The sequence below is a fragment of the Aotus nancymaae genome, unplaced genomic scaffold (genome assembly GCF_030222135.1).
Source record: "Aotus nancymaae isolate 86718 unplaced genomic scaffold, 86718_ANA_hifiasm-v0.15.2.pri h1tg000041l, whole genome shotgun sequence".
In the NCBI taxonomy this organism is placed as follows: domain Eukaryota; kingdom Metazoa; phylum Chordata; class Mammalia; order Primates; family Aotidae; genus Aotus; species Aotus nancymaae.
In genome coordinates this window covers 25,772,128-25,789,135 of record NW_026988455.1, presented here as the reverse complement: position 1 = coordinate 25,789,135, position 17,008 = coordinate 25,772,128, and the positions used below count along the sequence as shown (strand labels likewise).

At 38.2% G+C, this 17,008-nt stretch overlaps 1 protein-coding gene across 4 annotated transcripts in view; it reads left to right on the top strand.

Annotated features, from left to right (window-relative positions):
* FAM120A (family with sequence similarity 120 member A) overlaps positions 1–17,008 on the top strand; it is a 118,773-nt gene that overhangs the window by 6,832 nt on the left and 94,933 nt on the right. For all 4 annotated transcript variants that reach the window (XM_021671900.2, XM_012463587.3, XM_064361594.1 and 1 more), the window contains exons 2-3: positions 12,765–13,011; positions 16,799–16,881. In XM_021671900.2, the coding sequence (XP_021527575.1) occupies positions 12,765–13,011; positions 16,799–16,881 (330 nt within the window). The remainder of the gene's footprint in view (positions 1–12,764; positions 13,012–16,798; positions 16,882–17,008) is intronic.

Sequence of the window (17,008 nt, the reverse complement as noted above, 5' to 3'; positions counted from 1 at the left end):
TCAATAGTGTCCCACTTCACTGTTATACTCTTCCTTTTTTCCAGTACCCCCAACAATTGAATTCCTAATATTTACCCAGAAGGTCTAAGAAATGCTTTTCAAACTCTTTGATGGGTTGTGAAACGAAATTTTTGGATGTTTGCCATTATTTTATTTTTAAAAAAGACAGAGATTAAAATAGAACGAAAAATAGAATGCAAGGCATATACTATAGGTAAATTCCATATCATTACACTTTTGTATTACTGTGGGTAGCAGTCAAAATGGCCTCTGTACCTACTCCCACTCCCCAGTGGAACTCATCTTGCACAGCTTTGAGAGGGTAAATTGGCCACATCTTCAGGGAGGTCACTCTCCTGTTTAGTCTTGAACAAAATTAAGTCCAAATTCCTTGTTCAGACTTGTAGACCTTTCAGTGACCTGAACTCATTTGACCGTACTTCATGTTTCACAATTTCTCTACTGTACTTTTTAAATGTTCCCAACCCAACTGCTCACTATTTCCCCAAGAAATATCCATCTTCTGCTTATGTCATTCCTTCTTGTTTACTGTACTGTGTCCTACTTTTGGTCATCAAAATTTTACTTATACTTGAAAGCCCGTATCAAATGCCAGCTTTCTTCATGGAATCTCTTGATATTTGAAAAAGTGGACTGGACATACACACACAGCCCTGTGCATGTTTGTAGTGAACATTCTGTAGTCTGTTGTATTGCACCTACCTGCATAACTGTATATTTTCCTCCCCCACCCCCCGTAGGCTCCTTGAGGCCAGGGAAATGTGTTTTACTCCTCTTGTACCCCTTTATGCTTAGCCATAGGCACTCAACTCTAATCAGAATATTTGCTGGGTTCTATTATATAGCCAGGCAAATGAAATTATTTCAAAATCTGGATCAATTAAGATTTGTTTTTTTTAAATCTTAAATTTCTCATACTCTCTTTTCTGACTGGTTCCCAATGGTGATTAATTCTCCTTTCAGCAAATGTTTGAGTGTCTCTTAATGCCCAGACCTGGAGGGGTGAACAGAACAGGAAAGGAAGGAAACCTTCAGGGAACTTACAGCCTCTGGGTTGTGAAGGTTCATTTAAATCTTTTATTTTTTTCTTGTTTGGAACTTCCTTTAATACTGTAGAACAATATGTTTACTCAGTGAAGACCTGTGAGTGATTCTCAAAGAGAGTTGACAGTTGAGACATTTGGCAGGGGACATTTGGCAGTGCCTGAAGGCATTTTTGGTTGTCACAGCTGGGGGAGGATGTTAACTGAAGGCATTTATTGGGTGGAGGCCAAGGATGCTGCCACATTCTATAGTGCACAGAACAGCCCCCACAGCAAAGAATAATCTGGCCCAAAATATCAGTAGTGCCAAGGTAAGGAAATCTTGGTATGAACAAATCAAAGAATTCTAAGCTTTATGCCTTTGTAAAGTCATATAAATGTTTGAAATAGAGATATCCAAGTATACTAGGAAGATAAGTAATCAAAACTGCAACTTAATTTTTTGAATCAAAATACACACAGGTGTACTTCCTATGTTTAATATGTTTAGATTGACATTGCTGTTCATTTTCGTTTTCTGAAATTTATACGAATGGGAGGAAACGAATTAACACATTACACGTTCCTACCTTAATAATTACTACACTGTAGGAATAAATGTCAAATATCATGTAATATAAAGAAGAGAGATTTCAGGATTTGAAAAATTAGACTACTTTCTAGTAGATTTATAGGCACAATTTTCTAAATAAAACAGGCATTCAAACGAATCAGTTTAGATAAAAATATTTTTAAATTCTCTAAGTGTCTCCATATAGTTAATCATTTATTTCATTTTTGCTTATTTTTATGTTTTCTCTAGAAGTAAATCTGATGAGGACCTTGCTTGTTATCCAACTCTTAGAACAATACCTGGTGGTGTGTAGTACATGCTCAGAAAGTATTTGATAAATTGATATGAATCACCAGTTACTTTACTCTGGCAAGGAAGTGTGATGGCAGAAAGATGATAGGAAGCAGTTTTAAAGTCCCCATAGAGTTAATTCCAAAATCACTGGCATCAGCTTAGCCACCTGGTGCAGAGTTTTTATCTTTGAATAAGCCTTTTATGCTTCTTAGGAGATGTGTTGAGGGCATAAAAAGGGTGACTGCTTAGGGAAATGGGCTACATTTAGCCACCTTTCTTCTTGTTACACCTGGCTTTATCATACGTTGTTTCTAGGCATCTTAGGAGACAGTGTAGAGTTGAACTTGACCCACTGCATTATTTGCAGAGGTGGTGGTCAGTCTGCATTATGGAGTTTAGGATCTATGATTTAGAAACGATACTTTTGTAGCCTAGTCATTTGGCATTTCTCAGTTGTCTTAGGAGTCAATTAACTTTCTTGAAGGCTGAATTTACCATATTGGTGTTTTACTAGTTAATTCAGGGAAGTATATTAAAAGGTTTATTGCTGGAGGGTTGACTTCACAGGTCTGAAGTGCATCATTCATCCTCTGCGCTATAACACATTTATGAACAGTAATAACAAGCCATACCAGACTGTTGGAGGGGGTCATTAGACTCCATGGATGAGGTGTTTTAATTTCCTGGACCTATGAAGAGTTTGCAAGTGTTACTATCTTGAAATAAATTGTATCAACCTGAGGTTCTTTTTTCTAAATTATGAAAATTAAAATTTGATGTTTTGTATTTTGGAATGATATTTTGATGAGAATGATATTACTAGGATTTAGTTGAGTCATTAGATTACTAGAATAGGCTAAATAGATTCTGAATACAAATAATGTGGGTATTTCCTCCTTTTATCATTAAAAAAATTTTTTTTAAAGTTTGTAAAGTTTAGTTTGCATTTCTTTTATGACATCCACTCCTTTATTGTTATTATTAATATTTTTAGAGGGAAAAAATCAAACAGTTTCACAATTCGAGCATCCCAAATCTGAAATGCTCCAAAATCCAAAACTTTTTGAGCACCAGCATGATGCTCAAAGGAAATGCTCATTGGAGCATTTTCGATTTTTGATTTTTGAATTTAGAATGTCTGGCTGGTAAGTATAATAACAAATATACCAAAACCTGAGAAAGTTTGAAATCCAAATCACTTCTGGTCGTAAGTGTTTCAGATAAAGGACACTCAACCTATATTATTGAGTAAGCATTGAACCAGACTGTGATCATATCACAAGCAGTGTGTGCTAAAGAGATTGTAAAAGCAAAAAAGAAGTGTCACCCTTTGATACAGCCTGGCAGATACAATCTATTACATACATGCTAATTTTGTTAGTCAAAGGAAAAGGAATACTCTACCTTTTTACAAGTAGGAAGTTAACTTTGGAGCCAAGCACCTAGGCCTTCTAAGACAGGGAGACACCATTCTTTTTATTATCATTGTTTCTTAAAATTGTGGCAAAATACGTATAACATAAAATTTACCAACCTAACCGTTTTTAAATGTACAGTTCAGTGTGTGTGTGTGTGTGTGTGTGTGTATGTGTGTGTGTGTGTGTGTATATATTATATATATATGTATTTTTTGAGATGGAGTCTCGCTCTGTCACCAAGGCTGGAGTGTGGTGTTGCGATCTTAGCCCGCTCCAACCTCTGCCTCCCAGGTGCAACTGATTCTCCTGCCTCAGCCTCCCAAGTAGCTGGGATTACACATGTGCTCCTGCCACCACACCTGGCTAACTTTTGTATTTTTAGTAGAGACAGAGTTTCACCATGTTGGCTAGGCTGGTCTTGAACTGCTGACCTCAAGTGACCCACCACCCTGAGCTTCCCAAAGTACTGAGATTATAGGTGTGAGGCACCATGCCTGGCCCCAGTGGCATTAAGTAATTCACATTGTTGTATAGCCACCACCACCATCCATCCCCAGAACTTTTTCCTCATTCCAAACTGAAACTATGTACCCACTAAACTATAACTCCCCATTCCTTCCATCCCCCAGCTCCTGGTAACCACCATTCTACTCTCTGTCTCTGAAGTTGTCTACTCTAGGCACCTCATATAATGAGATCATACAGTATTTGTAATATTGTGTCTGGCTTATTGCACTTAACACAATGTCTTCAGGGTTCATATGTGTTGTAACGTGCATTCAGAATTTCCTCCTTAAGGCTCAGTAACATTCTGTTGTATTGGTTAGACCACATTTCATTTATCCACTCATCAGTGGATGGACACTTGGGTTCCATCCTGTTTGCCATTGTGAATGATACTGCTATGAGCATGAGTGTACCATCTCTTCACACCCATTCTTTCAACCTAGAAGTGTAATTGCTGTATCATAGGGTAGTTCTGTGTTCTGTTTTTTAAGGAACCACTATACTATTTTCCAAGAAGCTGCACCATTTTGCATTCCCATCAGCAATGCACAAGGGATTTGTTTTTCTCCACATATTCTCATCAACATTTGTTCTTTTCTTTTTTTTTTTTTTAAATAGTAGCCATCCTAATGGATGTGAGATATAGTGTCTCATTGTGGTTTTGATTTATATTTCTGTAATAATGAGTGAAGTTGAGAATCTTTTCATGTTTCATCCACTCCCTTATTTTAAAAGAGATTTTTTTTTCCCTATTTTTTAAGATCACTGTGCCCAATTCTCAGTCATTCTAAATGAGATATGTAAGATAGGTTTATTCAGCTATGATTTCAGCTTACCTGAGGAGAGAAATTTCTTTTTAGAGACATTGTTGCTATGTGTCATAACATTTAAGTTGCCCATTAACATAAACAGCAAAAAAAAAAATCTGCCAGTAAATTGGAGTTGACTTTTTTTAATGTTCACATTGTTCAGTTGGACTAGAATAGGGAATAGAAGCTTCAGAGTTAGTTTTACCCACCTCATAGCTATTGACTGCCCATTGGGAAGAGGCCAAAGACTTTTTGTTGCTTTTTGAAACAAAATAATTTAGGTGGACCTATATACTCTTATGTTCAGATTGTCTTATATCTTCCAAATCGGATAGCTGTCTAGAGGATGTGTCACATTGTTCCCTCGTGTAAAATCATTCTGAAGAAAAACCACATTAACGATGTTTTCCTACTGTCAGAAAATTTATTTATGAGAACCCATAGTGTTTGAGGTCCTGTGTGAAAAGTATAAAGAAATCTTTTTACGTACCTTATTTAACAGTACATAGTAACTGACATTTGTCAAATGCTTATTATTTGTGAATGCTTCTGAGCTGTTTCCATGTAGTGTGTTTAATCATCACAGCTACCCTATGAGATAGAGGAATACTATTATTTTTACAGATGAAGAAATGGAAGTACAGAAAGTATTAAAGTAGGCAGTGGAGTTCACCCACCTGGTGCCAGAGACACAAACCTCATTATAGAAGTGTTTCTTCACTGGAGACTAGGAGTAAGTAACATTGTTAAGTTTTCCTTCTTCTGGGGTTGTCCCCGTAGCTGTGTTTCAGAAATAAACAATTATACTTGCCAAGTAAGCTTGGGAGTTTTTTTAGTCATTATTCTTTATAAAAATCCTGAGTTTTAATATATCTGCCTTTTTAATGATGAAATGTAAAACTCACAGAGATAAAAGGTTTAGCTAGGAATATTTGGTAAATTTATGGTAGCATAAAATTATCATCTTAAATGAAGTACAAAGTACTTTCTTGAGACCAGAAATGGGCCCTTTTGCCACTTCTTAAACTTTCCAACCTAATGACACCTAGCGTATTTCTTGGGGAGGGGGTAGACAGGGAGAAAGAGGCTGAGAAGTGTTGTGATTCCCATGCTGGCTGTCCCAGGTTAGGGTGTTGTATTGGACACTAGCTCCCTCATTACTTGACAAGAGCTGAAGTAGAATGCTCCTTGGTGTTGTCTACAGAAGGAGTTTTAGAGTTTCACTTCCTTGATGTTAAAGCTTGCATTTTGATGGAGTGGAAATGTTAGCCATGACAAAAATTAATTTAATTTAAATTAATTTAATTTAAAAGCCTGGTGCTTTTAAAATGACAGATACTTTCAGTGGCTACTAGCCTGGGACTTTCAGGAAGGAGGCAGCTCATAGTTCAAAGTCTGGTTTACCTCTTGTGGGTGACTTTACCCCCTTTCAAGGGCTACCTGTAAGTACATGTTTTCAGGGCTTAATTTTTTATGTCGTTTTGTTCTTTGAGGGAGTTCAAAATGAAATCATCTCAACATTGTGTTTAATAGTTTTAACTCACTTCTGAAATTAACATTAAGAACTAGAAGTACACATATTCTTGTTTTATGCCTAGTCCAAGCCAGGTGTTGGAAGGCAAGGGAAGAAGAAATAGATAAATAAGAGTGAGAGAGTGGCTTAGTACTGAAGAAGGGAAAACAGAACAGAGCTTCAGAAGACCAGATGAAAAGCAGGGGAGCTCAAGTGTGTCAGACCCTGTATCCCCAAAACTTCAGCCCAGTACTTAATGTTTATTCTTAATTAAGTAACTGCCTTGTAAGTTATTTTGGTGCAACCCAGAATCTTTTTTTCATTCCCACCCAAACCTTGTGTTGTATCATCTTTTCACCCTTGCTCATATCCTTGATGGGATTTTTTTACCTAGGCTTTCCTTGACTTAAATCTTAAGGAATTGTTTCTTGGGCCTCTTATGAATATACTTAGTAGTTTGACTACATTTATTCACTCATAAATTTGTAGGTAATCAAATTCCATACTTTGTAGGTTTTCCTGTTTCTTTCAACTGGACTATCTGTGGGAAGATTTCTGTTTTTATATAATAGGCTTTTTGAAACTTGCATTTAGGCCAGGGTTTATTTTTCACGTGCCTGTTACATTTTGTTCATCTAATAAAGTGGTTTGAAATAGTCCTTCAGCTGATGTCTTGTCTTCTAGAATATTGACTCTTTTTTTAGAAAAATAAACTTATTTGGAATAATTTTATAGAAAGTTTGCAGAGATAGTACTGACTTCCCAAATATCCTTTACTCAGCTTCCAGAGAATGTTCACTTCCTGCTAGCTGGTACAGTGATCTAAATCAAGAAACTAGCCTTGGTAGACTGCTATAGACTACATGATGGTCTTCATTTGGATTTCATCTGTTTCCCACCAGTATCCTTTTCTGTTTGGGGACCCTGGTCAGGACCTCTAGTGTCCTCCATCCCCTGTCTTCTGGGACAGCTTCTCTGTTTGTCTTTGGTGATCTTGACACTTTTGAGGAGTACTAATCAGGTGTTTTATAGAATGTCCCCAATTTGGGTTTGCATGATGCTTTCTCTGTATTAAATTATGGCTGTGTGTTTGGGAGAAGAATAGCCTAGAGATGCAGGGTGTGTCTCAGCACCCCACATGGCACATGGCATTGACTCGGCTTAGCACCAGATGACACGGGTAAGGAGCTGTCTGCGGGTGTTTGCTCTGCAGTGACCAGTTTTGCTTATTTGTAACATACTCATCCTTTGGAAGTAGTAATTGAGTCCAGCTCACATTCAAGGGGAAGAGGGTTAAACTCTACCTGTTGAGGTGAAAATTGTATGGTATTATTTGATTTCTTCTGTAGGGAAAATGTGTCTCTTCCGCCTTCATTTATTTAATCATCTATTTGTCATTATGGGCTCCCGTCTTCTTTTTACAGGGTCATACTCATTTCACTTGGGGTTATATCCAGGTCTGCCTTATCCTTGCTCACATTGTCCTGGTGCTGGCTTTGGGAGCATACTTGGGTTGGTCCATGTGACACATGCCATCCTTTTGTTTTGGGAGTGCTTCCTTGCTTTCTGGACCTACCAGATGCTTTAGTTGCACCTTGTGTTTTCCTTCTCCAGCGTCAGCTGTCTTTAAAGAGAAGCCCTGGTTCCTTGTCATAGAGAAGGTGTCTGGGGAAACCCTGGTCTGGGCACTGGTGTCGTCCTGCTGCTGGGGAGTCTCTGTGTCTAGGCCCTCATAGCTCACAGCTACAGGTGCTCTTGCTGCTTGGGGGTCCCTGTAAGGAGATCGGTGTGAACACCAGATCTTCCATTGTTTCTGTACCCACCCATGTGTGTATTTTCACCTGGACGCCAGTTCTTACTGATGTCTCATAGCTAATCCAACACTGCGAAATTTATTCTAGCGTTCTCCTTTTGCATGATTATTTGTAGTTTCTTTGTCTGACAGTGAGGACCTGGCTCATACAGCATTTGCTTTAACGCTAGTGTTCCTGCAAAATAATTTCAGGATTGTTAAGGCAGACTCTGGGAGGCATACTTAAACAAATCGAGTATAGTGTTTCCCAAGTATTCTTTCTTTTTTTAAAAAATTAATTTATTTTTTTAATTTATTTTTTTGTTTCCCAAGTATTCAAGCAGTTCCTTCTCCTCAACCAGTTTTGGTGAGGCTATTTCATACATTTTATAATACAATTATATACATTTGTCAGTCTACATTCTACCCTGGCATCCCCTGACACCCTGGTTGATTTCTTTTTTCATTGCATATATTAAAGTTTATTCTGTGTGATGTAAAGACAAATTCAGAGTCTTCTTGTTCCCACCACCCCTAGGCAGTTGACTTTTAACTCTCATTCAGGGTTTTTTGTGATTTTCTTTGCCAGATCTCCTGTCAACCCCTGATTCCCCCTATTGAATAACTGTGGAACCACACTTCCATTATTCACTCATGAAAAAGGACATCCTCTCTGTTACTCTTGTGATTTTTTAATGCCAGGTTGCATTTCCTCAGATAAAAGCATAATGAGTCTTAACATGAGGGAAGAGTTCTAGAATTTTAGAAGTTGAAGGAAGGTGGAGATCTATGAGATTTTACATTGGTTGTTGGGCAGGTTGTCCTGGCAGGTTGTGTATCTGGGGCAGAGCTGGAATGTAGACTCTGATTTCCCCCCATGACCTTTACTCAGGAGACTTGAGTTAGGAAAGATGGACTGAGGCCAGGATGGGAGAGATCCTACCTTTGCTGCAGGTGTGAGGCTGTGTTTATCGGTGTGGTCCTTTATCTTTTGTTTTAGGACACGAATTCTAGGAGTCAGATGTTTGTTTAGTGCTCTGTGTGATTTTGGGAAGGATTATGGTATTGTTAGTTATTTGCAAATTAGAGTTTTAGTGAATTATTAATAGTTCATTCACTTTGCTTTTGAATGCCAATCTAAAATCAAGTGTTCTGATTGAATAGGTAATTCTGTTAAGGGTGGAGGAAAGATGTAATTGTGAAAAGCTACACATGCCACCTTCGTTTTTTTTTTTTTGTTGTTGTTGTTGTTTGTTTTTTTGGGGGTGGAGTTTTGCTCTTATTGCCTGGGCTGGAGTGCAGTGGTGCAATCTTGGCTCTCTGTAACCTCTGCCTCCTAGGTGCAAGTGACTCCTGCCTCAGCTTCCCGAGTAGCTGGGATTACAGGCACCCACCACCATGCCCGGCTAATTTTTTTGTATTTGTAGTAGAGGTGGGGTTTCACTACGTTGGCCAGACTGGTCTCCAGTTCTTGACTTCAGGTGATCCACCTGCCTTGGCCTCCCAAAGTGCTGGGATTACAGGCATGAGGCACTGTGCCCAGCCACCACCTTTGTTTTATAAGGTTCTACTGGATATTGGTTTCTACTCTATCTTACTAGTTTTAATTTGCTGATTTAAGGAATCTTTGGGAACCATTAAATGTAGTGCCAAACTGGGGCAGTTTTTGAATGTTTTTGTGCTTGCTGGCTGCCAGCACCAAGCTAGACCCTTGATACGAAGATGTGTAAGCTGTGCCCCTTGTCCTCTTGGAGACACAGACATCTAAAAGAATAATAGTTTGTCTGAAGTGCTGTAGCAGAGATATGACCAGAGTGTAGGTGTGGTTTATGATAGTACTTCTTCAGCTTTTCTTTAGGTTGTTTTCTTTTAAAAAGGGATTTTTAGAGCATAATTTCACTACCCTGATTACAACTTTGTTGGCCTTTGCTTTTTTCTTTCCAGCCTTTTACTACAAACGTAGTTTTACATAGTTGTGTATACACAATATTGTATTCTGAAATGCTTTTGTTTAATATTTTATCCTAAGCTTTTCCTGTTTCTCTACAGTACAGAGTAGTGGCTGTATCTGCCTATCTCCTTAATTTATTTTTTTCTCTTAGAAGTCTACCATGATCCTTTTTATGCTTCTGTTTTTTATTTGGTGAATTGGTTTCTTAGGCTCTATTTCCTGGAGTGAGGTTACCGGGTCAAAGAGTATGAATGTTTTACAGCTCTTGAAATATATTGCCTGCTGTTTTACAACACTGACAGCATTACTTGAAAGCTGCCAGATTAGACTTGATCCCTGCTACTCTCAGACTTCATCATTTCGCACTTTTGCTCTTGATCCCAGGGTCAGAGCACGGTGGGTCCTTCTGCCCAGGCAACAGGCCAGGCTCACTTCCCGACCTTTGTACGCCCCCCGCCCATGCCCCATGGATCCTCTCCTTGGAGGTCCTGCCCAGGGCCAGCTTCTCCTTTCAGGTCTTGATTAGAAAGCCACTTCTTGTGAGATGCCTTTGCTTCCACTGTGGGCCAGCAGCCCCTTCTTACCCAGGCGTTCTTCACCACCTTGTGAAGCTGGGAGATGAGTCCTGGCTGCCTCTTAACTCCCAGCTGATGAAGGTGGGCAGGGCTGGGCTCTTACCTCCTTTTAGCCTCTGTTTTAGTTCTGCCCTGCTTACTCCCAAGATGTGTGAATCTAAGGAACAAGCTGCCTTTTCTAGGTCTCCTTGGAGGGGTGAGGGAGGGTGAACCAAGAAGGGAGTGGTCACTTACTGTCTCCTTTCATCTTAATGTCTCTTAATAAGAGTATAGAGTATACAGGCTTAACTATTAAAGATGTCTGGGAAAAAGCCAGTAATTTTTAATGATTTTTAAATAGTTTACAAATCACTGTAAATGTAAAGTGCTGTGTAATAAAAGGATTTGAGGTAAAGAAGTTGGATTAGAAATTACCATTTCTAGAAGTGAGGGGATGAAGCAGGCCTAATTTTAGATTTTTAAACAATCTATTCTTTTTTAGCTAGTGTACAGTATTTTTACATTGAGGGATAAAACAGCATTTTCTTATTCTAAAGAACAGAATGTTATTTGACTCATGGGGTGTTGTTTTGTTTTTTTCTTATAAAGTAAAATGTTTTTATCGAAATATTTACCTAGAATTCAGAAAGTGATTCCTTCTTTTACGAATGCATCTTGAGAAGGTTTTCTTTGCCTCTCAGTGAGATTTCATCATAGCTAACTTTCCAACAAAGCGTGGTGACTGCTTTTATTATGAAAGTTGGTGAGAAGTGAGGTGAACTCCACAGTGACTTCCAGTAGAGTTTTCTGAGGTAATGGGAATGTTCTGTGTCTGTGCTGTCCGATTAGTATATCAGCTTCTGGTCTCCTGTGACCACTGAACACTTGAACTTAATTTTGAATTTAATTTAATTTAAACTTACTTTCAGCATAGCCACACATTGGATAGTAGCTTAAAAAACTTAAGGTTAAGAGTGACACACATTTTTCTCCTCTAAGGCCCTGTGGAGCGTTAATGTTCCATTGTTACTGGGATTACCTGATTTAGTTTAAAATTCTGTTCTCTAAATTACTTTGCCAACGTAGAAACAAAAAAACCTGCCAAAATTTTAGTTGGATTAATGAGTATGTGAAACAGCAGGAGAGAATTTGGTGGTCTTGGACTGTAAATCATTTAGAACATTTTTTCCAGGTCTTTCTGGTATATTTTCAGGACTAGAGAGAGTCCAGAGGACTTTGACTTCTCAGAGGTATTGCTTCTCTGCTTGCTCCTTCGTGTGTTGTGGAAATTTGAGGTAGTGTGGATGTTACAGTGGGGATTCAGCAGAAGTAAAGAGGCTGGTTTCGATTTTTCATCACTAAAAAGGCAGTTGATGTAGACCTAGCCCTGACATGGTGTGTGGGACACAGAATAAGCTCGTGGCAGTTACATTGAGAATGAACGGGTGTATCCTTATATGGTCTCCACGTGTGGAAGGCCTTAGGCGGATAAGAACTGGTTGACAGGTAGGTGAGGGATCATACTTTTATTTTTAAAATCCTGATGATTTCACTTATCTGACACATTTGATCTACTTTGAAGAATTTGTTTTGGTTTCATTGACAGTGGGTGGCTTCTTTCTGTCTCCTTCTTTCCCACCTCTTTATTTTCTTGTGTCTTTCTCTTCCTCTCTTCCTTGGAAATACTGTCATGGGAGTCAGCTGGCTTTGTGCATTTTCAAGCAGAGTGATCTTTGAGTTTGATAAGAATTGAAAATTCATTTGCAGTCTAGATGGGATCATAAGTTACTGATAGAAGATGATTTGAATTCAGTTTCTCACAGAAATTTCTTAGTGGAGCAGTGTGTTACAAACTTTATTATGGCATTTTTTTGACTGTTTGGCTTTCATGGATAGTTTTAATAAATGTGATTTTTCAGGTTCTTTTTTTTTTTTGAGACGGAGTTTTCGCTCTTGTTACCCAGGCTGGAGTGCAATGGCGTGATCTCGGCTCACCGCAACCTCCGTCTCCTGGGTTCAAGCAATTCTCCTGCCTCAGCCTCCCGAATAGCTGAGACTACAGGCGTGCGCCACCATGCCCAGCTAATTTTTGTATTTTTAGTAGAGACGGGGTTTCACCATGTTGACCAGGATGGTCTCGATCTCTTGACCTCGTGATCCACCCGTCTCAGCCTCCCAAAGTGCTGGGATTATAGGCGTGAGCCACCGCGCCCAGCCGATTTTTCAGCTTCTATACAATGTGTCTGCTTACTGAGCTTGCTGCTACAGTGTTACCCGACATCTGATGAAGTTTTCTTCTCGTTTGCCAGGTTGCACAGAGCATTGAAGATCACCATCAGGAAGTGATTGGTTTCTGCAGAGAGAATGGTTTCCATGGCTTGGTTGCATATGACTCTGATTATGCACTGTGCAACATCCCCTACTATTTCAGTGCCCATGCCCTAAAACTGAGCCGGAATGGGAAAAGTCTCACCACAAGCCAATATCTGATGCATGAAGTTGCCAAGCAACTGGACCTGAATCCAAATCGTTTTCCTATTTTTGCTGCTCTCTTAGGTAGGTGGAGTAGTGTGAAAACTATTTTATAAGATAGTGACCATATGATGAGCACATTGATCCTTTAAGTATTTCAGTGCTTCAGTGTTTTAGATGTATATTTCACACTGAAAAGAACCAAGCTGTGGGCTCTTCCTTAGCATTCCTTGCTTCGTATTATTTTTTGGTATAGTTAATATGCTACTTTTGTTCTTAAGTGTATGTTGAAGTATTGTTCTATCCAGGAATTGTTTAGATTAATTTTGTGAATAAACTCACTTAAGGTTTTGGAAAACCAACATTCTAAATCACAGATGTCAACACATGGTAGCTATGTAAATTAGATATTTAAACCTTTGGCATAAATTATGTTTATAATAGAAGAAAATATGCTATGGAATTAGAACGGTTATGTTTTCACCTCATTTTCAGGACACTCACTAGTTTAAAAGAAAAACAAAAATAAACTTCGTACCTTGTTTCCAACACCTATATTTTAAGTAAATGTATACATATCTTTAAAAAATTTCCTTGGAGGAATTCCTTATGCTGAATACTCAGAAAGGACGAAAATCTTGTTTTAACTATGACATTGTATTTTAATTTTCTTTAATTAGAACTAATTTCCTAAGAGGTAATATATTTGTCTGTCACTTTATATTTGCATTGTATATTTTCTTTCTTTTCTCTTTTGTCACCTCCCTTTCTTAATGCTTTCATTGTGCTTGTCTCACCCTACTAATATCCAGCTTTAGTTTGCTGAGAGTTTGTAAGAATTGTGTCCAAATACAAGTAAACGTGTTTTGGAGGGAGGTACTTCTGTGATTAGAATCCATGAATCTTACGAGATTGGGGGCTGTTTTGGACACATAAGGCCAGTTTGGGGAGCCGTGTGGTCTCCAGTGCTCAGTTATTGGCCTCCCTTGCAGTTCATATTCTATAGAGGCTGGCAACCCAATCCAGTCCTGTTCAAGAGGGGATTATATTTTGGGTTACTTTTAGAAATTCCTGGTTTTCAGAAAGATTTTTTTTTTTTTTTTAGCTGGGATTATAGGCTAATTTTTTGTATTTTTAGTAGAGATGGGGTTTCACTATTTTGGCCAGGCTGGTCTTGAGCTCCTGAGCTCTTGTATTTTTAATAGAGACAGGGTTTCACCATGTTGACCAGGCTGATCTTGAACTCCTGAGCTCAAGTGATTCACCCACCTTGGTCTTTGCTGGGATTACAGCGCCCAGCCGTTTTTTTTTTTTTTTGACACAGGAACTCACTTTGTTGCCTAGAATGGAGTGCAGTGGTGCAATCTCAGCTCACTGCAACCTCCACCTTCCAGGCTCCAGAGATCCTCACACCTCAGCTTCTCAAGTTGGTGGGACTAGAGGTGCACACCTCCACGTCCGGCTAAATTTTTGTGTGTTTTTGGTTGAGACAGGGTTTTACCATGTTGGCCAGGATGGTCTCCTAACTCTTGAGCTCAGGGCGATCCACCCACCTGGGCCTCCCAAAGTGCTGGGATTACAATCATGAACCACCACACCTGGCCACACAGTTTTTTATGTATTATTTTGTGAGAGCATTTCAAGTTTTACCATATGAGTCAGTCAACAAAATTGTGATTTCACAAGTTGTGTTTGTTTGGATCTGATATCAAATACAGTCCTTAATAAGGGAACTCTTGTGCCTTTGGGGATTTGGGGATTAAATCTAATCTTTTAAATATATTTTCAAATATTAAAATATAAAAGGATATTTCCTCTGATGTTAAAAGCGAGTATGGGGATGGCACGTTATATGGAAAGTTCCACATTTGTTTAAATGCTATGCAAAATAACTTGGCATATTAATTGACTTTGAATGAATGTGAAAATCATATGCTCTTAGAATATGGTTATCTTAGCTCATTTGAAAAATGGAAGAATACTTGTTTATCTTATTTAGGAAACCTTGAATATAGTATTTGGAAGATAATGCCAACTGATACTTTTCTAGCTTGTTCATTTGTGAAGTTTTGAAGTAAATGAAAAACAAAATCAATTATAATATGTTGTCAATTTAGGGCTTGGAATCTCTTCAAAAAGTTTAGTCAAGTTATAGGTAAGCTCCTGAGGTTTTTTTATTTATTTTATTTTTGTTGTTTTTGATCTGGAGTCTTGCTCCATCGCCTAGGCTGGAGTACAGTGGTGCGATCTTGGCTCATTACAACCTCTGTCTCCCAGGTTCAAGTGATTCTCCTGCCTCAACCTCTCAAGTAGCTGGGATTACAGTTGTGCACCACCACACCTGGCTAATTTTCACCACATTGGCCAGGGTGGAAAAGTTTCAATGTCCTCAAATGAGAAAGCTTATTTTTCTTTTCCCTTCTGTAATAGAAAGTATATAAAGTATTTTGTTTTAGGAATGTTAGAATATTCATTTAAGTATTTCACCTAAGTTTTCACAAAGACGATTACTAATGTTGGAGTTGCCTTAATATTATTTCAAATTAAAGCTTCCAAAATTTTAGACACTTCATTCTTCACTGTGAAATTCTATGTAATCCATTAACAGAGGAAAGCAGTATCAAGCACAGCAAACCTGGGCATTTACGGCTCAGATTTGCTCATTTGGACATCATGGGAGTTCAGTACCTCTGGATTGTGTGTTTGTGTGTTTGGAATACAGGTGGAGTGTCCCCCATCTGAAATGCTTAGGACCAGAAGTATTTTGGACTTTAAATATTTTCAGATTTTGGAATATTTGCCTAATGAAATATCTCAGAGATGGCACCCAAGTCTAAGCATGAAAGTCATTTATGTTTCATATATACCTCATACATATAGCCTAAAGGTAATTTTATAAAACATTCTAAATAATTTTGTGCAGGAAACCAAGTTTTGACTGCCTTTGACCCATCTTATGAGCCCAGGTGTGGAATTTTCCACTTGTGGCATCATGTTGATTTTGCATCATTTTGGATTTTTGGACTATGGCTGCTCAACCTGTAGTATAATGTAGCAATACTCCAGATGGTCTTAGTTTGTTTTGCTTTTTATATTAGTAGCTAATTAATGAATCTGCTATCATAAGGTGGAGGTGATTAAGTAATGTTATAAAAATCATGTTTAGGAAATTACTGCTTTGAGATTGCAGTGAGATAGCTAACCTACTAAAGATCAGGTATATCAGGAATACGAACATTATTGTGAAAGTAGAGTATTCCCCTCAAATATAGTTTCTCAATTGAATACAGTTTTGTTTGTAGACTGTGATACACTAGTGATAGGATGAGCAGCTTAATAGCCTCATGAGTATTGTAGGATGGCCTTTTCACATATGTTTGTGGGTGGTGATGGAAATTATAGGAGAAGGGTGTTGCTTCATGTTACAATCAGCAGTCATTGTCATTTAATCTGGCTAAGAAAGATTTTATAATTGTGCAGATTTCACATTGGATGTTTTTTGTAATTTTGAACCATAGCTATTTCATGAACAAATGAAAACTTGAATCTAATTGGTATTTGATATCCTGACATTGTCAGACTGACCTTTTGCAAACTGGTGTTTATTTTTAATATTGTGCTGTGAAGTTGCTTAAGTTTTATGCAGCTCTTATGTTGAATGCTGTTAGGATTCCACTAGAAATTCCTGTCATTCTCAAGGCAGCTGCAAGGATTTTGCCTGCTGTATGTTGTTTTATGTTAAAAGATGAAGACTTGTTCTCAGTTTCTGTTTGGGAGTTTTCTATTATAGATGACAACATGCAGTGCTTTTAAAAGTTATCCTGTGTTACTTAAGATGATTGCTTTTATGTTGTCCATGTTTATATTCCAGGAAATCACATTCTGCCTGATGAAGATCTGGCTTCCTTTCATTGGAGTTTACTTGGTCCAGAACATCCACTAGCCTCACTAAAGGTACAAATTTCACTTTATTTTTCTAGCATTTGTAATAATCAACTGTGAGTTTGCTGTTACTTTAATAATGTTAGACCCTTTATTGGTGATGCTACCAAATTAGCAATATCATGTTTTCCCCTAATTT